This window comes from Crinia signifera, chromosome 19 (genome assembly GCF_055691185.1).
Source record: "Crinia signifera chromosome 19, ASM5569118v1, whole genome shotgun sequence".
Lineage (NCBI taxonomy): Eukaryota > Metazoa > Chordata > Amphibia > Anura > Myobatrachidae > Crinia > Crinia signifera.
In genome coordinates, this window is record NC_139226.1 from 24,807,280 (window position 1) to 24,833,123 (window position 25,844).

At 45.9% G+C, this 25,844-nt stretch overlaps 1 protein-coding gene across 1 annotated transcript in view; it reads right to left on the reverse strand.

The window, feature by feature from the left end:
• Positions 1–25,365, reverse strand: part of LOC146041496 (sialic acid-binding Ig-like lectin 13) — a 52,894-nt gene extending 27,529 nt beyond the window's left edge. The window contains exons 1-3 of the mRNA XM_083161464.1: positions 25,325–25,365; positions 10,563–10,672; positions 9,400–9,765 (exon numbers count right to left, since the gene is read on the reverse strand). Of these exons, the coding sequence (XP_083017590.1) occupies positions 9,400–9,765; positions 10,563–10,623 (427 nt within the window). The 5' untranslated portion in view covers positions 10,624–10,672; positions 25,325–25,365. The remainder of the gene's footprint in view (positions 1–9,399; positions 9,766–10,562; positions 10,673–25,324) is intronic.
• Between the last annotated feature and the right edge of the window lie 479 nt (positions 25,366–25,844).

The window sequence follows — 25,844 nt, forward strand, 5'->3', positions numbered from 1 at the left end:
TTTTACTACACTACTTTACTGTCCCAATGTTCTACACTATTTTACTGTCCCAATGTTCTTCACTACTTTACTGTCCAAATGTTCTACACTATTTTACTGTCCCAATGTTCTACATTACTTTACTGTCCCAATGCTCTACACTACTTTACTGTCCCAATGTTCTACACTATTTTACTGTCCCAATGCTCTACACTACTTTACTGTCCCAATGTTCTACACTACTTTACTGTCCCAATGTTCTACACTACTTTACTGTCCCAATGTTCTACACTACTTTACTGTCCCCATGTTCTACACTACTTTACTGTCCCAATGTTCTACACTATTTTACTGTCCCAATGCTCTACACTACTTTACTGTCCCAATGCTCTACACTACTTTACTGTCCCAATGTTCTACACTACTTTACTGTCCCAATGTTCTACACTACTTCACTGTCCCAATGTTCTACACTACTTTACTGTCCCCATGTTCTACACTACTTTACTGTCCCAATGTTCTTCACTACTTTACTGTCCCAATGTTCTACATTACTTTACTGTCCCAATGCTCTACACTACTTTACTGTCCCAATGTTCTACACTACTTTACTGTCCCAATGTTCTACACTACTTTACTGTCCCAATGTTCTACACTACTTTACTGTCCCAATGTTCTACACTACTTTACTGTCCCCATGTTCTACACTACTTTACTGTCCCAATGCTCTACACTATTTTACTGTCCCAATGCTCTACACTACTTTACTGTCCCAATGCTCTACACTACTTTACTGTCCCAATGTTCTACACTACTTTACTGTCCCAATGTTCTACACTACTTTACTGTCCCCATGTTCTACACTACTTTACTGTCCCCATGTTCTACACTACTTTACTGTCCCAATGTTCTTCACTACTTTACTGTCCCAATGTTCTACACTATTTTACTGTCCCAATGTTCTACACTACTTTACTGTCCCAATGTTCTACACTATTTTACTGTCCCAAAGCTCTACACTACTTTACTGTCCCAATGTTCTACACTATTTTACTGTCCCAAAGCTCTACACTACTTTACTGTCCCAATGTTCTACACTACTTTACTGTCCCAATGCTCTACACTACTTTACTGTCCCAATGTTCTACACTACTTTACTGTCCCAATGTTCTACACTACTTTACTGTCCCAATGTTCTACACTATTTTACTGTCCCAAAGCTCTACACTACTTTACTGTCCCAATGTTCTACACTACTTTACTGTCCCAATGCTCTACACTACTTTACTGTCCCAATGTTCTAAACTACTTTACTGTCCCAATGTCCTTCACTACTTTACTGTCCCCATGTTCTACACTACTTTACTGTCCCAATGTTCTACACTATTTTACTGTCCCAATGTTCTACACTACTTTACTGTCCCAATGCTCTACACTACTTTACTGTCCCAATTTTATACACTACTTTACTGTCCCAATGCTCTACACTACTTTACTGTCCCAATTTTATACACTACTTTACTGTCCCAATGCTCTACACTACTTTACTGTCCCAATATCCTTCACTACTTTACTGTCCCCATGTTCTACACTACTTTACTGTCCCAATGTTCTACACTATTTTACTGTCCCAATGCTCTACACTATTTTACTGTCCCAATGCTCTACACTACTTTACTGTCCCAATGTTCTACACTACTTTACTGTCCCAATGCTCTACACTACTTTACTGTCCCAATGCTCTACATTACTTTACTGTCCCAATGTTCTTCACTACTTTACTGTCCCAATGTTCTACACTATTTTACTGTCCCAATGCTCTACACTACTTTACTGTCCCAATGTTCTACACTACTTTACTGTCCCAATGTTCTACACTACTTTACTGTCCCAATGTTCTACACTACTTTACTGTCCCAATGTTCTACACTATTTTACTGTCCCAATGCTCTACACTACTTTACTGTCCCAATGTTCTACACTATTTTACTGTCCCAATGCTCTACACTACTTTACTGTCCCAATGTTCTACACTACTTTACTGTCCCAATGTTCTACACTACTTTACTGTCCTAATGCTCTACACTACTTTACTGTCCCAATGTTCTTCACTACTTTACTTTCCCAATGTTCTACACTACTTTACTGTCCCAATGTTCTTCACTACTTTACTGTCCCCATGTTCTACACTACTTTACTGTCCCAATGTTCTACACTATTTTACTGTCCCAATGCTCTACACTACTTTACTGTCCCAATGCTCTACACTACTTTACTGTCCCAATGCTCTACACTACTTTACTGTCCCAATGCTCTACACTACTTTACTGTCCCAATGCTCTACACTACTTTACTGTCCCAATGCTCTACATTACTTTACTGTCCCAATGTTCTTCACTACTTTACTGTCCCAATGTTCTACACTATTTTACTGTCCCAATGCTCTACACTACTTTACTGTCCCAATGTTCTACACTACTTTACTGTCCCAATGTTCTACACTACTTTACTGTCCCAATGTTCTACACTACTTTACTGTCCCAATGTTCTACACTATTTTACTGTCCCAATGCTCTACACTACTTTACTGTCCCAATGTTCTACACTACTTTACTGTCCCAATGTTCTACACTACTTTACTGTCCTAATGCTCTACACTACTTTACTGTCCCAATATTCTTCACTACTTTACTGTCCCAATGTTCTACACTACTTTACTGTCCCAATGTTCTTCACTACTTTACTGTCCCAATGTTCTACACTATTTTACTGTCCCAATGCTCTACACTACTTTACTGTCCCAATGTTCTACACTACTTTACTGTCCCAATGCTCTACACTACTTTTCTGTCCTAATGCTCTACACTACTTTACTGTCCTAATGCTCTACACTACTTTACTGTCCCAATGTTCTTCACTACTTTACTGTCCCAATGTTCTACACTACTTTACTGTCCCAATGCTCTACATTACTTTACTGTCCCAATGTTCTACACTACTTTACTGTCCCAATTTTCTACACTACTTTACTGTCCCAATGTTCTACACTACTTTACTGTCCCAATGTTCTACACTACTGTACTGTCCCAATGTTCTACACTACTTTACTGTCCCAATGTGCATGTGTTCAAAATATTCAGCATCGGCTACGTGAAGGTTACTATTTGTCTATGGGACCGTGACACTACACAGCCCTTTTGCTTGTTTTGTACAGTACAGTTGGAGCCACATACGAGCGTCTCATACTGTAGTATACCTGTATGTGTAAACGCGTACAGTAGGAATCGCACAAAAAAGGTTTTATGGAAACAGGTTCTTTTTTGTACAGTATGTCTAGTTTTATTAAATATAACTTTCAAAAATATTCCACAAAAAATAAATAAATGAATTCGACACAGTAGTCAAACACGGGTTTCTAGTGCGCAGAGCGGCACAGTTATCCACTACCCTACGCCACCCGGTGATGTGTATAGTCTGTAGAGTGCTGCTAATTAGAGGAAGCCGAGCGCTGTTGGAAAAACCTGAGTCATGGAAGCGTCTCAGACACTCCCAATGTTCACTGTTTTACTACACTACTTTACTGTCCCAATGTTCTACACTATTTTACTGTCCCAATGTTCTACATTACTTTACTGTCCCAATGTTCTACACTATTTTACTGTCCCAATGCTCTACACTACTTTACTGTCCCAATGCTCTACACTACTTTACTGTCCCAATGTTCTACACTACTTTACTGTCAAAATGTTCTTCACTACTTTACTGTCCCCATGTTCTACACTACTTTACTGTCCCAATGTTCTACACTATTTTACTGTCCCAATGCTCTACACTACTTTACTGTCCCAATGCTCTACATTACTTTACTGTCCCAATGTTCTACACTACTTTACTGTCCCAATGTTCTACACTACTTTACTGTCCCAATGTTCTACACTATTTTACTGTCCCAATGCTCTACACTACTTTACTGTCCTAATGCTCTACACTACTTTACTGTCCCAATGTTCTTCACTACTTTACTGTCCCAATGTTCTACACTACTTTACTGTCCCGATGCTCTACATTACTTTAATGTCCCAATGTTCTACACTACTTTACTGTCCCAATTTTCTACACTACTTTACTGTCCCAATGTTCTACACTACTTTACTGTCCCAATGTTCTACACTACTGTACTGTCCCAATGTTCTACACTACTTTACTGTTCCAATGTGCATGTGTTCAAAATATTCAGCATCGGCTACGTGAAGGTTACTATTTGTCTATGGGACCGTGACACTACACAGCCCGTTTGCTTGTTTTGTACAGTACAGTTGGAGCCACATACGAGCGTCTCATACTGTAGTATACCTGTACGTGTAAGCGCGCTCTGCTTGGTGAATGGCGGGGTTCCATTGGTACACTATATAAATTGCCGCTAGATTGGTGGAGCATTAGCCACCCAGTGGTGGTGATTTGTATTGCATGGTGAGCATCCATGCCCTTTGGTGGACGGGAAGAATAGAGGATAATCAAAACCTTTGCGATGGCGCACTGGTGGAAATAATGAGAGGCGCTCCATCTGTATATCCAATTTGTCATCTCTGATCTTCCTGGCAAACACCTCTCTCCACTCCAATCTATCCTCAATGCTGCTACCTGGTTCATCTTAATCTCCAAAAATACTGTGACCACCTCCCCTCTCTTACTGGCTCCCCTTTCCCTTCAGAATACAATTCAAGCTCCACACACTCACTTACTGTACAATCCATTCCTCTCCCACCTACATATCTGACCTTATCTCTCTTTACACTCCCACCCACCCTCTTGGCACCACAAATGCTCACAGCCTCTCCTGCCAACTGGTTACTTCCTCCCATTCCCTCCTCCAAGATTTGCGCACCTTACCTCTGGAATTCCCTACCCCTCCCTATCAGACTTCCCCCTCCCTACTCAACTTTAAAAAACCCAGCCATCTCTCATCCTAACCTACTGTTACATGCTCACTTCATCCCCTTCTGTGTTACCCCTGTCTGTCTGCCCCTCCCCTTTAGAATTTAAGCTCTCACAAGCAGGGCCCTCTCCCCTCATGTGCTTTTCTTAGAATATATATATATATATCTGCTACCCGATAATTGCATCAGTGTCCTGTCCACTGATGCAACTGTCTTCATTTACCATGTACTTGTCTTTAATTACATTGTACTGTAATTTGTTATTTAATTGTTTGTTTTTGCTCATTTATGTATTGCTAGGAACCATTGTGGCACCATATACATACACGATGATAATAATAATAATAATAATAATAATAATAATGTAACCAATCAGATTCTGGTTATCATTTCTCTATGGTATCCTAGAAAATAATACAGAATTGGATTGGTTGCTATGGGCAACATCACCTCTTTTAATTTTTAGAAGCCTTAGTAAAATTACCCGTTAGGGTCATTTGCAACAATAAAGATGCTGCTATGCTTTGTAGTATGGTGTCACATTGACATGAACATCGATGCACCTTCCAGATAAATGTTAGTGTTCCCGCTAGGCTGTTTTAGCGGGGCGCTGCGCCCTGCTGATTTTTAAAGGGCAAAATGCACCCTGCCCCTCTGGCAGCGCCCCGCTAAAACAGCCTGCCTTCTACTCTTATGGTGATAGTACGGCGCCGGGGAAGCGCGGCGCCGCATTATATAGCAGTGCCCGACGCTTCCTCGGCAGTGGAGAGCCTTTCGGTGTGGCCAACCCCGCCCCCTTTCATCACAGCACGGCCCGGGCATGCCCCTTTTGTGAGGTTGGCGGCCCGGGACTTCCCAGAACAGTGACATCGGCGCGCCCGGTCCGCACCGTTGACGCTGCACCCGTACAGCGGCGCCCTTCCTAGAAGGAACACTAAATGTATACGATCACCACAACAATAGCTACACAATAACATTACATCTGTACAGTGATTGTTCCCTTCTGTAAATGACCCTTACTCAGACTATTATTATGCTGGTTCCTAAAGGACTGGAAAAACTAAAGATACATTGTCGACTGACAAATCATGTATATCTGTTTCTGCTTATCGTGCAGGGAGGGTCCTATAACCGAAGACATCTCAGGTGTCTATGTACTAAGCGTTGGAGAGATAATGTGGCTGGAGATGACGTACCAACTGTCCTATTAAAGGCTGGGTTTGAACAATGACAGGAGCTTACTGGTTGGGCCTGATTCAGGCCTGCTCGCTGGAATGTTCAGAGCCCAGCGAGCAGGTTAACGCCCTGTGCGAGTGGTCCCACGCCATGCCAGCAGAAACAACCCCAGAACATGATGCCTCCACCTCCAAATTTTACTGTTGGCACTACACATCGGGTAACAGGCGTTCTCCATTCAATCGCCATACCCACACTCTTCCATCTGATGGAAACAATGTGAATGTGATCAGAGGCTTGTGAGCCGCAGCTCGACCATGATAACCGAGTGCGTTTCCTCTCCGTCGTTTTATCAGCAAATGATCTGCTACGAAGCTTGCTTCCATATTTATACATGTAGGAAGAGTCCATATTCACTTTGTCAGGAAGATTCCATTATTTCAGAGTTAAACCAGGGTGTCCAATGACTTTCTTCCACATAGTGTATGAGCGGGACACATCTGTATACTCATGTATTTTTCAGGAATGGAATTCTCCTTTAATGCAGACGGGAGAATGTATTATTTTATCTTAAACACAACTATATGTAGATAACTTTTCCCTGCATGACTTCTTTTTATGATCCAATTAGACATGTCAGACAGTCCTTACGTGAACTGGCAGAAAAAAAATGAAGTTTGGAGGTCCTTGTTCAAACTGGCTCTATTTTGCCTGAGTGTCCAGTGTGTACTCCGAAAGAGTTTTTAGTGCAGTGGGGAACCTGGTCAGGGAGCAGTGAAGGAGATTGGTCCGAAAAATGTAGAAAAGATTATGTTCATCAAAATGAATTATCAATGCTTCCATGAAGACCAGCAATTGCCTCCAGAGAGTACAGATGGACCTGTGATTGTGGAGCCCAGTGGGGATGAATTGATAATCTGTGAGGATGAGGAAGTACACACTGAAGGGGGCGAGGAATCAGAGGAGGGGGACATCTTGTCTCTGTAGAGGTAGTTTGTACAAGGAGAGATGACTTGCTTTTTTTGTGTGGGGGTCCAAATGAAGCATTCAGTTCAGCCACAATTGTAGGCCCTGTCGCTGAAATGATTGGTTAAAGTGTGCATGTCCAATTTCCGCAACATAAGGGTGGGTGGGAGGGACCAAGGACAATTCCATATTGCACCTCTTTTTTTTGGAAGCTCGGAGCAGATCTCAGTGCTGCCTAAATCATCTGCTGCTCCTTGGCTATACGTATTATTATAAATACCCATCAACCATTAATGTAAAATCACCTAACATGGCATTCAACATTGCTAGGCACAGAGCAAAGTGGTGTAAGACTTCCAGAGCCAATTCTTTCAGCAAATGTTTAGACCAGGCATTCCCAACCATGGTCCTCAAGGCACACCAACAGTGCAGGTTTTGTAGATATCCAGGCTTGAGCACAGGTGACTTAATTAGTATCTGATGGATTCTGATTAAACCATCTGTGCTGAAGCCTGGATATAACTAAAACCTGCACTGTTGGTGTGCCTTGAGGACCGTGGTTGGGAATGCCTGGTGTAGACATTGGACGATCAAGCCCTATATTGTGGTTATCATTTATTAAACTTTGCTTCTAAGTCAGGAATAAAACTTGTGAAGATGGCATGTTGAGATGTTGAGTCAAACATTCCTTAAGTGAACACATATAATTAGGAAGGAAGCCCCGGTTTCCATGAACAACAGGTATACATCTCCTACATGTGTATCAAAGGCATTTCTAAGAACCACCCTATATTGGTGGGAAAAGACATCCCCCAGCCAGCAACAGTCATGGACCACCTTTACAATTCTTTGGTATTCAAGCACCACTTGTAGCCCGTTTCTGAAAACTCCAGGCCCCAAGAGAAGGACATCAAAAAAGATAAATGCATCTTTTCGTAGCCACCTGCAGCCAGCACAACTTTCCATGGTGACACAAGTTCAGTCCCACTGCACCTAAACTCTGGACATTCTGGCTCTGTAGATGTCAGATTGCAGGACCAAGCATAGGCTGAAACTGGTCTATGACAACATAGTCTGTATCTTCATCCTCAACAGCCTGTTTAATGGCCTGTAGGATACTGTCATGCATCCCATGCGGCGCAGGTGGATCAGGCTCTCTCATTTCCCCGGCAGGTTTCATAAGGGTTTCATAAGAGGTTCCATCTTGCACTTATTTTTTTCTTTGCATTATTTGCTCTTTGGGGCCTAGTTTTTCAAATTGTCATCCTGTCTATCACTGCAGTGCCACTCCTAGATGAGCCACATGTTTGTGCCGCCCACTTGAGTCGCTTATCATAGTCATCCAGCTACCTCGGTGCAACCTTTTGGCCTAAATACAATATTGTGAGGTGTTCAGAATAGACTGGAAATGAGTGGAATAATAGCATAGGAGCAAAAAATATATATATATAATCTGTGATTATAGCAGTTTTTATGGTTTTTTTTTAAACCAAAACCCAAAACCTTGAGGGGGTGCTTTGGCAAAACCCATTAGAACCTAAAACCCGAAGTTTTTAGAACACAAAACGTGGCCGGTGCACATCCCTAGTATACAGGCATCCATTCACCTCCTCCCCAGCTCCGCTGCTGTCTGCACAGTACAGCAGACAGCAGCAGAGGCTGTGTGCAAATCTCCATAATGACTGAAGGCTGAGGTTGGGAGGTTGGGCTCCCCCATTGGTGTAAAAGGGCCCCAGGTTGGATGACCCGGGTTTTTTTTTTTCAGCTACCCCATCTGACCTGGGTCAAAGAGGCAAAAACCTGGGTTTTTGCGATGGTGTAAAAGTTGTACAAGTGATAGTAACCTAATACCACTTTCAGATAAAAATGTCTGACCATCCCGGCTTCTCCCAGCAGAAAATTTGTGGGTCCCAGCCTGACCCCTTCACATAGAAAAGCAAATTGCTGGGTTAGAAATTGCTACCCGATAATTGGCTGAATAACATGGGTTTTTCTTTGGTGTGAAAGGGTCAACCTGGATCTAGGTAAACTAGGCTAGCAGTGCCGAAACTTGCTCCACAAGACTCCATAACAGTTCAGGTTTTAAGAATATCCATGATTAAGCACATATTGTTAAATCAAATTGACTGATGTACTTATTAAGTCACCTGTGCTAAAGCATAGATATCCTGAAAACATGGACTGTTAGGTTGCCTAGAGAACGGAGCTTGGGAACTGCCACACTAGTCTATTAATCATTTGCATGTTAAATATCTTTTTATAAAAATACTTTGACAGCAAAAGCATAAAAAGAGGGGAACATTAGATGTTTTCAATTATGATACTTGCAATTTTTCTTCACCTGTTACTGTCAAACGGGGCCTAATATCAGTATAGGTGAGCCTGAAGTTTCTATCTTCAAGTCGGAATACATAAGAGTTTGAATCTCCTGAGACCGCATTGTTTATGGATAAGGAACAGTCTCCTCTCGCCACATCTCCAGTCAGGAAGAATCGTCCTTTAGTGTCACCAGAGATGACAGATCCATCAGTGGCGGCCACAAGTTTGCTAGTGACACCTGGCCTGAACCAGTAACCCTTGGCGGCCTTGGATAATGTCTCAGTGCTAGGTACTGTAAAAGTGCATGGGATGTGCACACAAAGTCCTTCTTGCACTTTCACATCCACTGGTGCATGTATGTCATATCCTTCCAGCTGACCACCAACGCCTACAGAGACAGAAATACATAGTTACTCAGGTGCTTTATGTTGTCTTGGGGAACACAGACACAGACAAGTAAGATTTAATAGGATGAGAGTTTCAGAAAGTGAGAGATTTGGTGAGAAATCTCCAGTTTTTTAAAGCGGCAATCATTTACATTGCCGCTTTAAAAAAACTGACGATTTCTCACCAAATCTCTCACTTTCTGAAACTCTCATCCTATTAAATCTCACCCAGGATTTCTCATCCAGGGTTCTTGGGGCTTTCCAGGGCGAATCACATAATATCGTGACACTTTCCAAAAATATTCTAAAATATAGATATTGTTTAAAAAAAAATGTCAGGTCTTTCCATAACTGCGAAATGTATGACTAGAACTGACCCTGAGCGACAGAGCTGGGGGCGCTCACCAGGGGTGGAATTTCCTGCAGTTGCTTGGTGTTGGGATAGTTAGTCGTGTAGGAGAAATGCAAAAAACACAGGTATAGCAGCGAATACATTTTGAGAATAAATGAAAAAAGTAGATTGGATGTTCTTTAACAAAAAATGTATAGCATATAATATAATTTATACGACTTTTTGACTGTCGACCTAGCCTATGTCGACCTAATGCTTGTGTCCACCTAATGTCATGTCGAACTAGAGCCATGTCGACCTTGACCCATATCGACTTTAACCCATGTCGACCTGGTGGTGTCGACCCAATGCTTGTCGACCTAGTTGTTGTAGACCTAATGACCGTATCCCGCACTAAAAGTAATTGTATTTACCATTCATTTTTGAGTTACATTAGATCATACTTACTCCATATCAGGGACATCAAGAAGACCAGGAACAGGCAATGCTTCAGGTGGGATGACGCCATTCTGGCAACCGCACTGATTTGATCTGCATTCACTGGTGGTCCATATACGCTGCAAGGTAACATTGTCATAGTTAGGTTCTCAGTATGTTTTAATATTACCATGAATCCATCAGCAGCAGCTTCACACACTATTGACTCATACGCATCATAGTCGCACTCAGGGCCATTTCTAGACAATTTAGCTCCCGGGGCAAAGAAATAAAAATGCAACCCCCCCTCCCCCCCCCCCCCCCCACAAATATACAGAAGAAATTGGCGAAATAGGGGGCATGGTTTATTTTTTAAAGGGGTGTGGCTTAATATAAGGGCGTAGTCTAGCAGGAAAACAATTACCTTACGGGTGACATTCTATGGATTGCGCTAAATGCGCATGTTTTATTTGCGCACCACATCGCCGCAAATCGCACTTTTAGAAATCGCATTTTTCAGTCAAAATGCGCATATTTAATGTGATGCGCATTGGAGGCTGAAAAGTGCGAAGAGGGGCGATTTGCGGCGAAGTGGTGCGCTGTATTTAGTCCTGAAAATGTGCGATTTTCATGTCTGAAAATCGCACATTTGCAGGACAGCGCAAAGTGTAAAAAAAAAATACCGAGCGCGGGGTCCCCCGCCCGAGCATAACCAGCCCCGGGCTCACTGAGCCGGTGCTGGTGACATAAAATCAGGGTCCCCGACAAATAGGGGTCCCCTTGATTTTATGAAACCAACACCAGACTCAAGGTCCGGCGCTGGTTCCCAAAATACGGGGGACAAAGTGACTAGGGGTCCCCCGTATTTTAAGAACCAGCACCGGACACAACCAGCCAGCAGGGTAATGCCACAGCCGGGGGAAACTTATTATATAAGCTCCCGCGGCCAAAGCATTAACCCCCTGGCTGGTCAGCATGGGCAGGGGTCCTGGGGAAGTGGGGACCCCCCCAATGAAGGGGTCCCCCCCCTCCAGGACTTACCAGCCCATGCTGATAGTCCGGGGCTGTCCCCGATGCCCCTGGACTATCAGCCCCATCTGGTACCCGGCTTGCAGGACTTTGACCGGCGCTGAGATGTTACTTCCTCGGCGTCTGTATTCAGAATGATTTCTGGCCAATCAGGAGCCGAGAAAGTCGGCTCCTGATTGGCCAGAAATCATTCTGAATACAGACGCCGAGGAAGTAACATCTCAGCGCCGGTCAAAGTCCTGCAAGCCGGGTACCAGATGGGAGCAGCGCAGTCACCGGTGAGGAGTCCGAGGTCGCCGCCGGGGACCAGGTAAGTTGGATTTCCTTCCTTAGGTACCCCTGGGGACTACCTCGGATACCGGACCCCGGATTCTGCAGCCCAGGAGCCCCGGAACCCCAGGACCAGCCCCGGAACCAGGACCAAGGCCCCGGAACCGGACTCTTCTGCCCTGGAGCCCTGGAGGATTGGACCCAGGATCCAGGGACCGACCTACGGGCTCAAGGTAGGTAAGTATCAGTGTGTGTGTGTTTTGTGTGTATTAAAGTTTTATTTTACAGTGTGTCAGTGTGATTTTGTGAACTATTTTTTGCACTGCAGAACTACAAGTGCCAGCGGGCCCTTTAATGCCCCGCATGCTGGGACTTGTGGTTCCCCAAGTCCCAGCATGCGGGGTAGGCTTGCTGGGACTGATAGTTCGCCAGTATAAAACAATAGTTTTAATTATTTTTTTTACACAAGTCATCAGCCTGATGCCCACCGCCCAGGGGCATCGGGGACAGCCCCGGACTATCAGCATGGGCTGGTAAGTCCTGGAGGGGGGGGACCCCTTCATTAGGGGGGTCCCCACTTCCCCAGGACCCCTGCCCATGCTGACCAGCCAGGGGGTTAATGCTTTGGCCGCGGGAGCTTATATAATAAGTTTCCCCCGGCTGTGGCATTACCCTGCTGGCTGGTTGTGTCCGGTGCTGGTTCTTAAAATACGGGGGACCCCTAGTCACTTTGTCCCCCGTATTTTGGGAACCAGCGCCGGACCTTGAGTCTGGTGCTGGTTTCATAAAATCAAGGGGACCCCTATTTGTCGGGGACCCTGATTTTATGTCACCAGCACCGGCTCAGTGAGCCCGGGGCTGGTTATGCTCGGGCGGGGGAACCCGCGCTCGTTATTTTTTTTTTTTAACCCTTTCTTTTATTTTTTACAGCAGAACCCTGCACAGAACATTGCGATCTGTGCAGGGTTCTGGCTAATTCGCCTAACAGACCCTGGTCTGAAATAAGTGCGATAATTAGTCACCTAAATAATGCGATGTGCAAATGCGCATTGCATTAAATAAGCGACTTGTATAGTTTTCTATACGAAAACATCTGGATGCGATAAAAATGCGAATTTATCTCACATTTTTATTCAGCATACCTTAACGCACATAATATGCGATTTCAGTCCCTGAGCGCATCCCATTAAATAAACGATTTAATGGGAAAATGCGATATCGCCATTTTGTGGTCTAATTACCGCAAAAAAACGATAATCGCATCCCATAGAATGTCACCCTTAATCTCACTTTTGCAACCTGCATGTCTAGACATTGGTTACCGCAGGAATTGTCATTGTCCTCCCGCACTTAAGTTGGCGGGCTGAAGGCCACACAGTGACATAAAAATATAAAGGCCCACACAGTGAGCTAGTACGCCTCACAGATCAAGGCCAAACAATGACAGGCTACTTAAATCATTATACACTATTTATCCGTGATGCCAATTACACATTACGCCGCACAATGTGATGACAATTACATATTACGCCGCACACTGTGATGACAATTACATATTACGCCGCACACCATGATGACAATTACACATTATGTCGCACACCGTGATGACAATTACACATTATGTCGCACACCGTGATGACAATTACACATTATGTCGCACACCATAATGCCCATTAGATCCCACACTGTGATGCCCATTACACCCCACACTGTGATGACAATTACATATTACGCCGCACACTGTGATGACAATTACATATTACGCCGCACACCATGATGACAATTACACATTAAGCCGCACACCATGATGACAATTACACATTACGCCGCACACCGTGATGACAATTACACATTACACCGCACACCGTGATGACAATTACACATTATGCCGCACACTGTGATGACAATTACACATTACGCCGCACACCATGATGACAATTACACATTATTTCTCACACCGTGATGACAATTACACATTATGTCGCACATCATAATGCCCATTAGATCCCACACTGTGATGCCCATTACACCCCACACTGTGATGGCAATTACACAATACTCCCCACACCGTAATGCCTATTACACATTATGCCCCAGGCGCCGCTGCCATACAACTGATGCCGTTTACTAATATGCCCCAACAGTGCCAGATATGCCCCACAGTGCCATACATATGCCCCCACAGTGCCACAAGCAGCACAACTCACTGTCTCTGGCCCTGGGTCTCCCCCCCCCCTGTCCCCTGCCACTGCCATTGCTGCCATATGCCCCTACAGTGCCACATATATGCCCCCACAGTGACACATATATGCCCCCACAGTGCCAAATATGCCCCCACAGTGCCACAGATATGCCTTCACAGTGCCACACATATGCCCCTACAGTGCCAGATATGCCCCCACAGTGCCACAGACATACCCCCACAATGCCAAATATGCCCCCACAGTGCCACAGATATGCCTTCACAGTGCCACACATATGCCCCTACAGTGCCAGATATGCCCCCACAGTGCCACAGAAATACCCCCACAATTCGTCTCTCCTTCCCCTTCACTGTGTCCCTGAGCCACCAGCCATTCATGCCTCGCAGACTGGCTCCTAATTGGCTGCCGGACTGCGAGCGCTCTATGATTGGCTGACAGCCAGGCCCCAGTGAGCGAGGGGAAGGAGAGATGCAAGATGCGCTCCCCTCCCCTCCCCTCCCCTGGGAAATCAGTGATCGCCTGATCTTGTCGTGGCGGCGGGGAGAGGGGAGGAATTGAGGCGGCGGTGGCAGCGTTGGGGGGAGCTGCCGGGTGCCCTGGCTGTTAACAGAGGCAGACAAGCCGTGCGGCGCCCCGGGCTGCTGCACGACTTGTCCGCCTCTAGAAACGGCCTTGGTCGCACTTCCAGCTGGGTGGTTTCTTCCAACTCTGCCATGAATTAGGCTCAAACTGCACTTTTCAAATAGAACACCTTTGGGCTGGCTTCAGTGGCGTAACTAGATACATGTGGGCCCCATAGCAAAAGTTTGTAAGGGCCCCTATTTATCACCTAATGCTGAAAAATGTATACAGCACATGATAATTTGACAGGCAAAATGGGCCCCTCTCAGCTCTGGCTCCATAGCAGCTGCACCCCCTGCACCTATAGTAGTTACGCCTTTGACTGGCTTGTTTATAGGGTTACCATCCATCCAGGATTACACCGGACAGTTCCGTAATTAAGCCCATTGTCCGAAGTCTGGATGGGTGGAATTGCTGGACTATACAATGTCCGTGAACCGCACTACGAGGACCTGCTCACCGGGCCAGCTATTTCAAATTGGGGCTCACAGTCCAGCAGCCAAATGGGAGTGGTAGCTCATAATTGGCTGCCAGACCACGAGCTGATGCAAAATGTGAAATAACGCAGACCTGCTCGTGGCCTGTTGCTACTGTCACCTCACTGCTATTAAATTCCCCCTTGGCAATGAGCATTTCACTCCCCCGTAGTAATGAGCATTTCACTCCCCCGTGGCAATGAGCATTTCACTCCCCAGTGTCAATGAGCATTTCACTCCTCTATGGCAATGAGCATTTACCTCCCCTTTGGCAAGGAGCATTTTACCTCCCCTGTGGCAACAAGCATGTAATCCCCCTTGGCAAAGAGCATGAAACCCCCTTGGCAACGAGCATGAAATAAAAGTATGCCTCTAATACACATTTCCTGTGTGCAAAAATGTCCATTGCTGTAAAAATGCAGTACAGTACAAGGAGTATTATTTTTACAGTACTCAGTATGGCAGGATAAAAATATCCCACTCTAAGAGTCGAACCCGGGTTTCCAAGCATGGAGATCAGCACACTTATCCAATAGTCTACAACACCTGGTAATAGCAACTAAGGCTTATGAATCAATGTAAAGAGTGATCCCTGGCCATCAGTTATGCTTATACCGAATTGGCTATGGGAAGACTGTTGCTTTATATCATTCGTTTACATCTGAATACACTAATTTCATTTACCAATTTTGAGTGTTTTTTTTTTTTTTCACTCACTCTGACCACTGGTTTGTATATAAAGTATGTCACGCACTGGAGGCTTACCTCCACAGCAGGGAGCATCCAGCAGGGGTGTGCCTGGTGGCAGGCAGTGTTGCAGGCTCGGGCTGGCTGGGCAACATCTCCAGAAAAGGTGGCCGGAGGGGTTTCTGGTGCTGCAATGATCGCCATCTTGCTGAAGCCCGTGAGGGTATTGGTGCTGGAGGCTGGGAGCTGTTGTACTCTGGATCCTGCAGGTGTCCTCTTTGAAGGGGGGTGCCATGTTAGAGACCAGATCAGACCATTCTCCCTGAGTCCCTGTGCTATGGTTTAATGAACTTCCTTAAAAGTAATCAGGTTTTCATCCTCTGGGCCAGTACTTCTAGTCGCTTACCTGTGTCAGTGCTACAGTCCTGAGCTCCTAAGTTAACCCTCACTATGCCTGTCCTAGTCACTGTCACTTGAGCCTTGCAGTGCTTCCACTGCTCACAGCTTGCCGCATGGTCGCCGGGTCTGCTGCTGGAAGGTATCCCGATTCTGACAGTTACCAAAGTGTCCAGTGGCGACAGCCAGTGTCCAGTGTTGACTTCCAGTGTCTGCAGACAGTGATCAGTGTCAACTGCCAATGTCCAATGTCGACTGCCAGTGTCCAATGTTGAATCCTAGCTTTCCAGTGTCGACTCCCAGCATTCCAATGTCGACTCCTAGCTTTCCAGTGTTGGCTCCTAGCTTTCCAGTGTTGACTCCCAGCATTCCAGTGTCGACTTCCAGTGTCGACATCCAGTGCCCAGTGTCAACTGTCAACATCCAGTGTCGACGGCCAGTGCTTCAGTCTACCTTCTGGAGAGTGGTTCTGTGGCTTTGCACTAAACAGATGTTCCTGTCCAACCTGCTGTCGCTCCTGTCCGGTGTTACTTAAAAGTAACCAGTGTTGCAAAGATCCACCAGTGCGCTGCAGGGAACCCACTTCTCTACTGTTGGGATAACTTCACTGTGCTTCACGGTTGCCTCCAAGTTCCTCACAGTTGTTCCCAAGTTCTTCGCAGTCATCTCCAAGTTCTTCACAGTTGTTCACGGTCATCTCCAAGTGCTCCACAGTTGTTCACAGTCATCTCCAAGTTCTTCACAGTTGTTCAGTCATCTCCAAGTGCTTCACAGTTCTTTGCAGTCATCTCTAGATCTCAGTATATTCCACAGTTGTTTACAAGTTCTTTACAGTCGTCTCCAAGGTCACAGTATATCCTACTGTACATTTGTTTAGACGTTCTTCACAGTTGTCTCCAAGCTCTTCACAGTGTTTCCAAGTTCTTCACAGTTGTCTCCAAGGTCTTGGTATATTCCACAGTCATTTACAACTTCTTTACAGTGTCTCCAAGTTCTTCATAATCATCTCCAAGTTCCCAGTGTATTTCACAGATGTCTTCAAACTCTTCACAGTTGTATTCAAGTTCTGTGCAACAGCCTATCTACCGATATACAAACTGCTTCTGTTATCACTGTTGCCTGTGTACACTGCATTTCAAATATCTGTTTTGCTTGTCGATTAATTGAGGTTTATTCTTAGACTGTACTGCAAGACTTTATCATCAAATCTTCTAAACCTCACTCAACTCTCCTCCGTTAATCCTGTATTTTGGTACATGAGAAAGCAGTACATCTGTGGTACCCCCACACAGTTATTCAGAGATTGAAAGGGTTAGTGTTCACATCAGGGGTTAACTCTCTGGCAGCCTCTTACTGCAGTGGTTCCCAAACTGTGTGCCGTGGCTCCCTGGGGTGCCTCGGGACACTTGCAGGGGTGCCCCAGGTTGGTGATCCAGGACCAATTCAATTTATTTATGGTTAATTATTTATGGGCAAAACCAGTGCTGGTGGCTGCCAATCATAAAATGTGTACAAACAGAAGCAAATCCTGCCCTTTAGCACATAACTGACCCTAAGAATCGCATATAAACCCAATCTAATTCATTGTTTTTGGGCCTAGGGGTGCCGCGAAAAAATTCCGATACACTAGGGTGCCGTGATTCAAAAAAGTTTGGGAACCCCTGTCTTACTGCAATGTGCTGTCAAGGGGGGCTTTAGGACCCAGCATTGCCTGCAGGGGCAAGGGCACTGGAAGGAGAGTGTGCTGGGACAGGAAGTCTGTGTGAGGAGGAAGCATGCTGCTGCTCTGAGGAGCTGGGAAGAGAGTACCAGGCAGTGCTAAAAGCTGTATTTGGAGCAAGTCTTGGACCCTGAGCTGTGAAAAGTTGCAACAGAGGATGCAAGAGGTGTGAGTCAAGTCCCAGAGACTGAAGTGCAGCATCAGGTACAGAAACTGGGAGCAGCAGAAGCAGAGGCTTGTGTGGGCACCAAAGGGGAGCAATGAGACTTCTCTTACAACTGCAGCCCTGTATAAGACAGTCTATAGCTTCAGCAGAGATAGTGCTTATCCAGGCAAGCACATACCCATCTTTATTGCAGCTGCATACAGAACCCCAGCAGTGAGAGGTCACCCTGCTACCACAGTAACTAACACAGACTACAGTATTACTTAACAGGAGCCAGCAGGCCTCAGAGTGGTGAGTCATGGACTGTATGACATTGTGCTATACTGGCATCACCCATAGGCACTTGTTTGCTACATGACTTTGGCTTCATCTATTTGCTGGAACCCATGACTGTCCTGTCCAGTTTATCAGCACCTAAAAGGAACTATAATACTGTCCCTGTTACACCCCTGTGGCTGGATCCCGTATTGCAGGAGCCATTTATTGTTATAGACAGCAGTTCTCCAAGCCGTTTGCAAAGGATTCTTTATGTTTAAAATGCACCTACGTAATTGGGCCCCAACGTAATCATACGATGAAGACTTAGGGACACTGTTCCTGGATGCAGGAATGCGGCGCTTAACACCAATTCATACTGTGCACAGTTAAATGTTATTCTATATTTAATCATATATTGTGTTGTAGAGTATTGCTCATATGATAATAGTTTTCACATAAAATGCAAAGTATTTTTTGAATATTTACAGTATTAGCAAATAATTGAATTGGTTCCTATTTTAGTGAACAGCTTGCTTGTAGCATCCAACAATCAGTATTCACCAAATTGCAATTGTCTATAATAAACATGTTCTCTGCGGAGGAAACTGTTTAACATATCCCTTGTCTCAACTGATCTTCCTTACCTCTCTGAAGAGTGGAGAGAATCTGAACCAGGCCCGGAAACCCAGGTAATGAGGTAAAGCCACACAGCTGCCATTTCATACCACTTGTGGGTGTCACACTTGGCGTCACTACGAACAGGATTCAGAGTCCAAAGTAAGGAGATTGAAAACTCAAGGGTGGATGTCAACAGATCAACCCGCATCAGTAGAGCCATCTGGCAGCAAAGCAGGAACGGCAAGCCCAGCAATGGCGCAAATAAACCCAATTACACTAATTTATCACTTCGGGGCACCATGGCTCCCAATGTACAGCGGAGATGTTCATTGCAATGAAGGGACCTCTTTTACCAAATTCAAAACCGGTATGAACTCAATGTTTCTTCTGTTTCCCTTGAGCAACCAACAGCAAGTAGAGATATTAATAGGACAATTAAAAGGATTGGCATTGCGGGAAGTTACGTCATGGCCATTGAAAGAGAAGCAAAACGTGGACCAAGTACTGACAAAATTGGCCATCACATTTGAGATGCAGAAGTTAATGGAACTAAAAATGAAATTTTATGCTTGTAAACAAAGACGGGAGAATCCCTTCGCGAATATGCCCTAACTCTACAAGAAGCCTTGCATGCAATACAGGCCATAGATGCAGAAGAGGTCAAGAATACAGATGAAGCATTAGTAACCCAGCTCATTGAAGGGGCTAATGGAGAAGGGACCCGGACCCATTTGCGAATGCTGAGGATGCAACTCCCAAAACAAAGCTTTCGTGACTTCAAAGAAGCAGCAATCAAGGTGATAGGCACTGTCACAGATCGGGACATGGACTCTCTGAACATGCCAAAATTTCATAACTATACACATCCACTTGGAGATAATCACTCAAACCCTAATCCAACGCTAAAGGGGAAGGTCACCATATTGCAGAGTGTGCAGATGCCATCCACAGATCCTCTACAGATACTTGAAAGGCAGCTGGAAGATTTGATGGTGTGGATGGCTGAGATGAGAAAAGAGATGTGCAACATATCAAAGTCCAAAATACCTAGTCATAGGAAACAAAGGTGGAGAACAAGAAGGAGGATAATGCCTAGTGACCGGTGGGAGCCACCTCAAAGCCAAGCCTCGGGAAAAAAAGGAGGAGTAGTTCCATGTCCTGAAGAATGGCAGGCTTGCTATGGCAGACAATGCCATATAGGTGCAGATGAGTTATCTGCCATATTAGATAATGATCCTCCAGTCCGCACAAAGAAAATCTGGGGAAAAGTTGTCTGGTTTCACATGCAACATGGATACGGATTCATCAATTGTGTTGACACAAAGCAGGATATTTTTGTTCATTACACAGCTATCCAGAAGAACAACCCAAGAAAATATTATCAAAGCCTCAAGACTGGGGAGAATGTAGAATTTGATGTCATCGAAGGAGAAAAAGGTCTCCAGGCAGAAAATGTCACTGGTCCTGGTGGTGTTCCAGTTCAAGGCAGCATATATGCAGCAAAAAGAAAGTGTTATTGGAGCTACCCACGTCGCAGAGGTCCTACGCATCACTACAGTCAAAAATACCAATCCCCGAAAGATAATATGTATCTGAAAGAGGCAGAAAATGTGTCAGGATACAATAATTGGAGACCACTTGGATGCAGTCAACAGTATTCTCATGCCCAATCACAAAATGAGCTAATTAAAAGTATGGCCAATCCAGAAGAACCAAGTAGATATATGCAACAGAACCTGCAAGACACTGTCAGACCACAACTTCCTCAAGAGCTACCATCTGAATGCGGAACTTTGACAACTCATATCCTTGCATGAGGACATGCAACCTTTTAAGTGGGGTAGGATGTGGTACCCCCACACAGTTATTCAGAGATTGAAAGGGTTAGTGTTCACATCAGGGGTTAACTCTCTGGCAGCCTCTTACTGCAATGTGCTGTCAAGGAGGGCTTTAGGACCCAGCATTGCCTGCAGGGGCAAGGGCACTGGAAGGAGAGTGTGCTGGGACAGCATGCTGCTGCTCTGAGGAGCTGGGAAGAGAGTACCAGGCAGTGCTAAAAGCTGTATTTGGAGCAAGTCTTGGACCCTGAGCTGTGAAAAGTTGCAACAGAGGATGCAAGAGGTGTGAGTCAAGTCCCAGAGACTGAAGTGCAGCATCAGGTACAGAAACTGGGAGCAGCAGAAGCAGAGGCTTGTGTGGGCACCAAAGGGGAGCAATGAGACTTCTCTTACAACTGCAGCCCTGTATAAGACAGTCTATAGCTTCAGCAGAGATAGTGCTTATCCAGGCAAGCACATACCCATCTTTATTGCAGCTGCATACAGAACCCCAGCAGTGAGAGGTCACCCTGCTACCACAGTAACTAACACAGACTACAGTATTACTACACAGAAGCCAGCAGGCCTCAGAGGGTGAGTCGTGGACTGTATGACATTGTGCTATACTGGCATCACCCATAGGCACTTGTTTGCTACATGACTTTGGCTTCATCTATTTGCTGGAACTCATGACTGTCCTGTCCAGTTTATCAGCACCTGAAAGGAACTATAATACTGTCCCTGTTACACCCCTGTGGCTGGATCCCGTATTGCAGGAGCCATTTATTGTTATAGACAGCAGTTCTCCAAGCCGTTTGCAAAGGATTCTTTTATGTTTAAAATGCACCTACGTAATTGGGCCCCAACGTAATCATACGATGAAGACTTAGGGACACTGTTCCTGGATGCAGGAATGCGGCGCTTAACACCAATTCATACTGTGCACAGTTAAATGTTATTCTATATTTAATCATATATTGTGTTGTAGAGTATTGCTCATATGATAATAGTTTTCACATAAAATGCAAAGTAATTTTTGAATATTTACAGTATTAGCAAATAATTGAATTGGTTCCTATTTTAGTGAACAGCTTGCTTGTAGCATCCAACAACCAGTATTCACCAAATTGCAATTGTCTATAATAAACATGTTCTCTGCGGAGGAAACTGTTTAACATATCCCTTGTCTCAACTGATCTTCCTTACCTCTCTGAAGAGTGGAGAGAATCTGAACCAGGCCCGGAAACCCAGGTAATGAGGTAAAGCCACACAGCTGCCATTTCATACCACTTGTGGGTGTCACACATCCATCCACTCACTTACACTTCCTCAGCTGCTTCCTCCCTGGCAGTCCCACAAAAACCCCAAAGTGTGACACAGTATACTACACAGCTAAATTGCAGTTTCATGGTATCCCCTGTTAGGGGACTTGGCGCACCCCCTTGGCAATGAGCATTTCACTCCCCCTGTGGTATTGAGCATTTCACTGCCCTGTGGAAACGAGCATGTAATCACCCTTGGCAATGAGCATGAAATCCCCCTTTGCAATGAGCATGAAACCCCTTCGGTAATGAACATGAAACCCCCTTGTCATTGAGCATGCATTGAGCAAAAACATGCACTGAGGACCGAGTTTGAGAACCTGTTGAGTAAACTATCACATTGTGGTTACAGCTAGTCATTGATATCTTTGGTACTTGTTTCCTAGCATAGCCACACCGATTTGCATCGGGGTGATCGTGTCAGAAAAATCGCGTCGGTCGCATTGCATGCGACCAAATCGCATGCGATGCGACCGACCCGATTTTTACATTGAATCAAATGTGAATAGGGTCCCTGGGACCCTATTTTACAATGGATTCAATGTAAAGTATTCCCCAGACCCCCAATTTTACCCCCTCAACGCCACCCCATGATTGACGCCAACCCGAAGCGTGGCGAGCGCAGCGAGCCCGCGTGGGGCGGTGGTGCGCGTCCTCCGACCTTTTCATACCCCTACTATCCACGTCGGCGTGGGGTTGAGAATACAAAGTGTGGCGAGCGCAGCGAGCCACCGCGCACGAAGCGTGGCGAGCCCCGCGAGGGGACGCGTATAACTTCACAGGTTGACGCCAACCGAAGCGCTTCGGGTTGGCGTCAATCGTGGGGTGACGACGGGGCCATATATAATGTGAAATGGGTCATATTGGCCCATTTCACATTGTTTCCTATGTGAGATGGACTTAATCAAGTCCATCTCATCTTGTGCCATTATAATGGCACAAGACCGACGCGATGCTCCCGATTTCAATGTTAAAAATATTTTAACATTGAAGCCTATGGCAAAATCGCGGGCATCGCGTCGGTCGCGTCGGGGGCCATGTTAATGCACGCGACCGACGCGATGCCCCCGATTTTGCCTTTGCCGGCAAAATGGACCTGATTTCAAAGGAAATCGGGTCCATCGCGTGCATTGTGTACCTTAACTTTAAGGTACACGATGCCCGTGATTGTGGCCGTTCTAGGAAACAAGTACCATATCTTTTACTCAGTGGCGTAACTAGAAGTTTTGCTCTCCCCACCCAGCCAAAAAAGTTTCTGGCGCCCCCTTTCCCCCCACAAAAATGTGCACAAACCTATGGCGTGCCCATTTCTAAAAAGAGTGTGACCTCACTGTAAGGTCTGTGGCCTTGCCACGCACCGTAATGCTCATTAGACAATATGCCCCACATCATAATGCCCATTACACAATATACCACATACCGTAATGTCCATTACACAATATACCACATACCGTAATGTCCATTACACATTATACCACATACAGTACCATAATGGTCATTACACAATATACTGTACCACATCAGTGGCGTAACTAGTGTAAGGCAGCCCCCGCTGCTGCTTGGGGGAGCGTGCCGTTGTGGGGCCTGCATTGGCGCCGGGCGCGGCACTCACCCGGCGCATTGACAATCATTATCTGACATGCTGCCGCAGTGTGCCGCCTGCTGTTGCCCATGCGCTGGCTGAGCATGGGAGGCGAGTAGCCCACAAACAGGAGGCAAATAGCTGCATGATCAGTGTGCTGGCCGCTCGATGCCCCCCTGCTCCTCACTCTGTGCACAGGCTGCCATCTAGCAATGAAGAGTCCTGCCCTCACCTCCCCCCCCCCATGCACAAAGAAGCCATCTTATAAACCTGATCCCCTCAGCTCTGCTTCCTGATTAAAAAATAAATTGGTAAGTATTCTTGTACCTCCGTGTGTGTGTGTATATATTATATATATATTTTTTTTTTAAGTGACCAAGCAGGGAGCAGCCAGGTGAGTCTGTTGTACGCCCACCGCCCCCCCCCCCCCCTTCCCTCCCTCCATCTCTGCATGGAGCTCTCCATTGCTGGACAGCAGCAATGTGCTGCCCCCCCTGCTGCTCAGCCACAGAGTGCCCCAGGTGACCCCCCCTGCCCGCACGCCTCCCCCTCCACCCGCCCGATGGACGCCGCCCACGGACTACGGCACCAGCAATCCCCGCTCCCGGCTCTGTGTCCTGTACTTGCCAGCTGTACTTTCTTCCTGGTCTCCCCTCTGCAATGTATGTCAGAGTGTGGCGGGTCTGGTGCTCGCTGACCGCCCCCCCGGGCAGGAGGGGGGAGGAGGGGGGGTGCGTGCGGGCAGGGGGTCGCCTGGGGTGCTGGCAGGGCTTGCACCGGCCCTGCCTATGTCCTGTGTTGATGTCAAAAGGGGCAGAGTGACAGCTGCAAAAAGAGAGAGCACTGAAGGAAAAGGGAGGACTGGTGCAGCCAGATCTCTCCAGTCAGTGAGCGGACAATGCACAGTCTCACACTGCCGGCAATGTTACACAGCCCCAGCATGCGTTCCCTCAACATTGTAAATCTAACCAGCACCCACACACACACACACACACCTGTAACTGGCAGTACCTGCGTAGCTGCATCATCTTGAGGTATTCCGACAGCAGCTCCTGGAGCACCACAAGGACCAAGCCTGGTTACTGGGAGCTCCGGCCATGTGGGAACTCTGGCCATGGTTACTGGCCGTAGCTTGCAGTTCGGCAGCCAATCAGGAGCCCCCGCTGCCTGATTTGCGGACGGCCTGCAAGTTCCAGCGCGGCATTTTAAATACCCTAATCCCTTATCGCTGCCACTCCTCTTTTTAACGCGGTACTCTGACGTGTACCCTGGCCCACATAATGGCGGACCACTGCGCAACCATTGTTGCGCCACTGCGTTTTAAATTTATGCCAAGAAACGACATCAGAAGCTCACAATTTCAATACTCCGCTATTCAAGCTCCACAAAGTCCTGACACTGGTTCAGAGACTTCCACACATCAGATCTTAACTTTTGTTAATTATAATCTGACCATTTTCTATATAAATATTTCAGACTTGCTAATCCCTACCCCAGGCTGAGAGCGTCACATCAGACATGTATAGTACCTTCGCTGCGCTGTGTGGTCCATGGCAATATTTGCTATAATATACATGTGATAATGTAGTATACAGTAGATGTATCATTATATATGTGGCACCTTACCTGCACAGACCCACAACGTAGATGTCCGCTCAGTGTGTCTCCTGTTTATCATCTGTACAATGAGGAATCTGTGTCTAGTTATGTAGTAATAGAGCAGAGATCTCTTGTGTCACTGCACCAACCACAGAACGGCCCGTTCCTGTAACTTAGTGACACTGTCATATTACAGACAGAAACATATTACAAAGAGTGGCGTAACAATAGCCCCGCAGCTCCCGCGGTAGCGGGGAGGCATTGTGTAAGTGCGGGCGCCAGGGCGCTGCAGGGCTATTGTAACGGCCACTATTGTAACGGCCGCCACAGACCCGCAGATTTCACTTGTATTCGCTGCGGTCCCGGCTCATCTCCTGGCTTCCTTTAGTGCTATGGAGATAGACCATCATAAAATGTCCGCCCCCGTATAGCAGACAGTTCTCTGAAACTGTCTGCTGTATGGGGGTGGATATTATGTGATGGTTCATTTTTCATAGAAGCCAGGAGGGGAGCCGGACCACACCGGACGTAAGGCACGGGGGGGGGG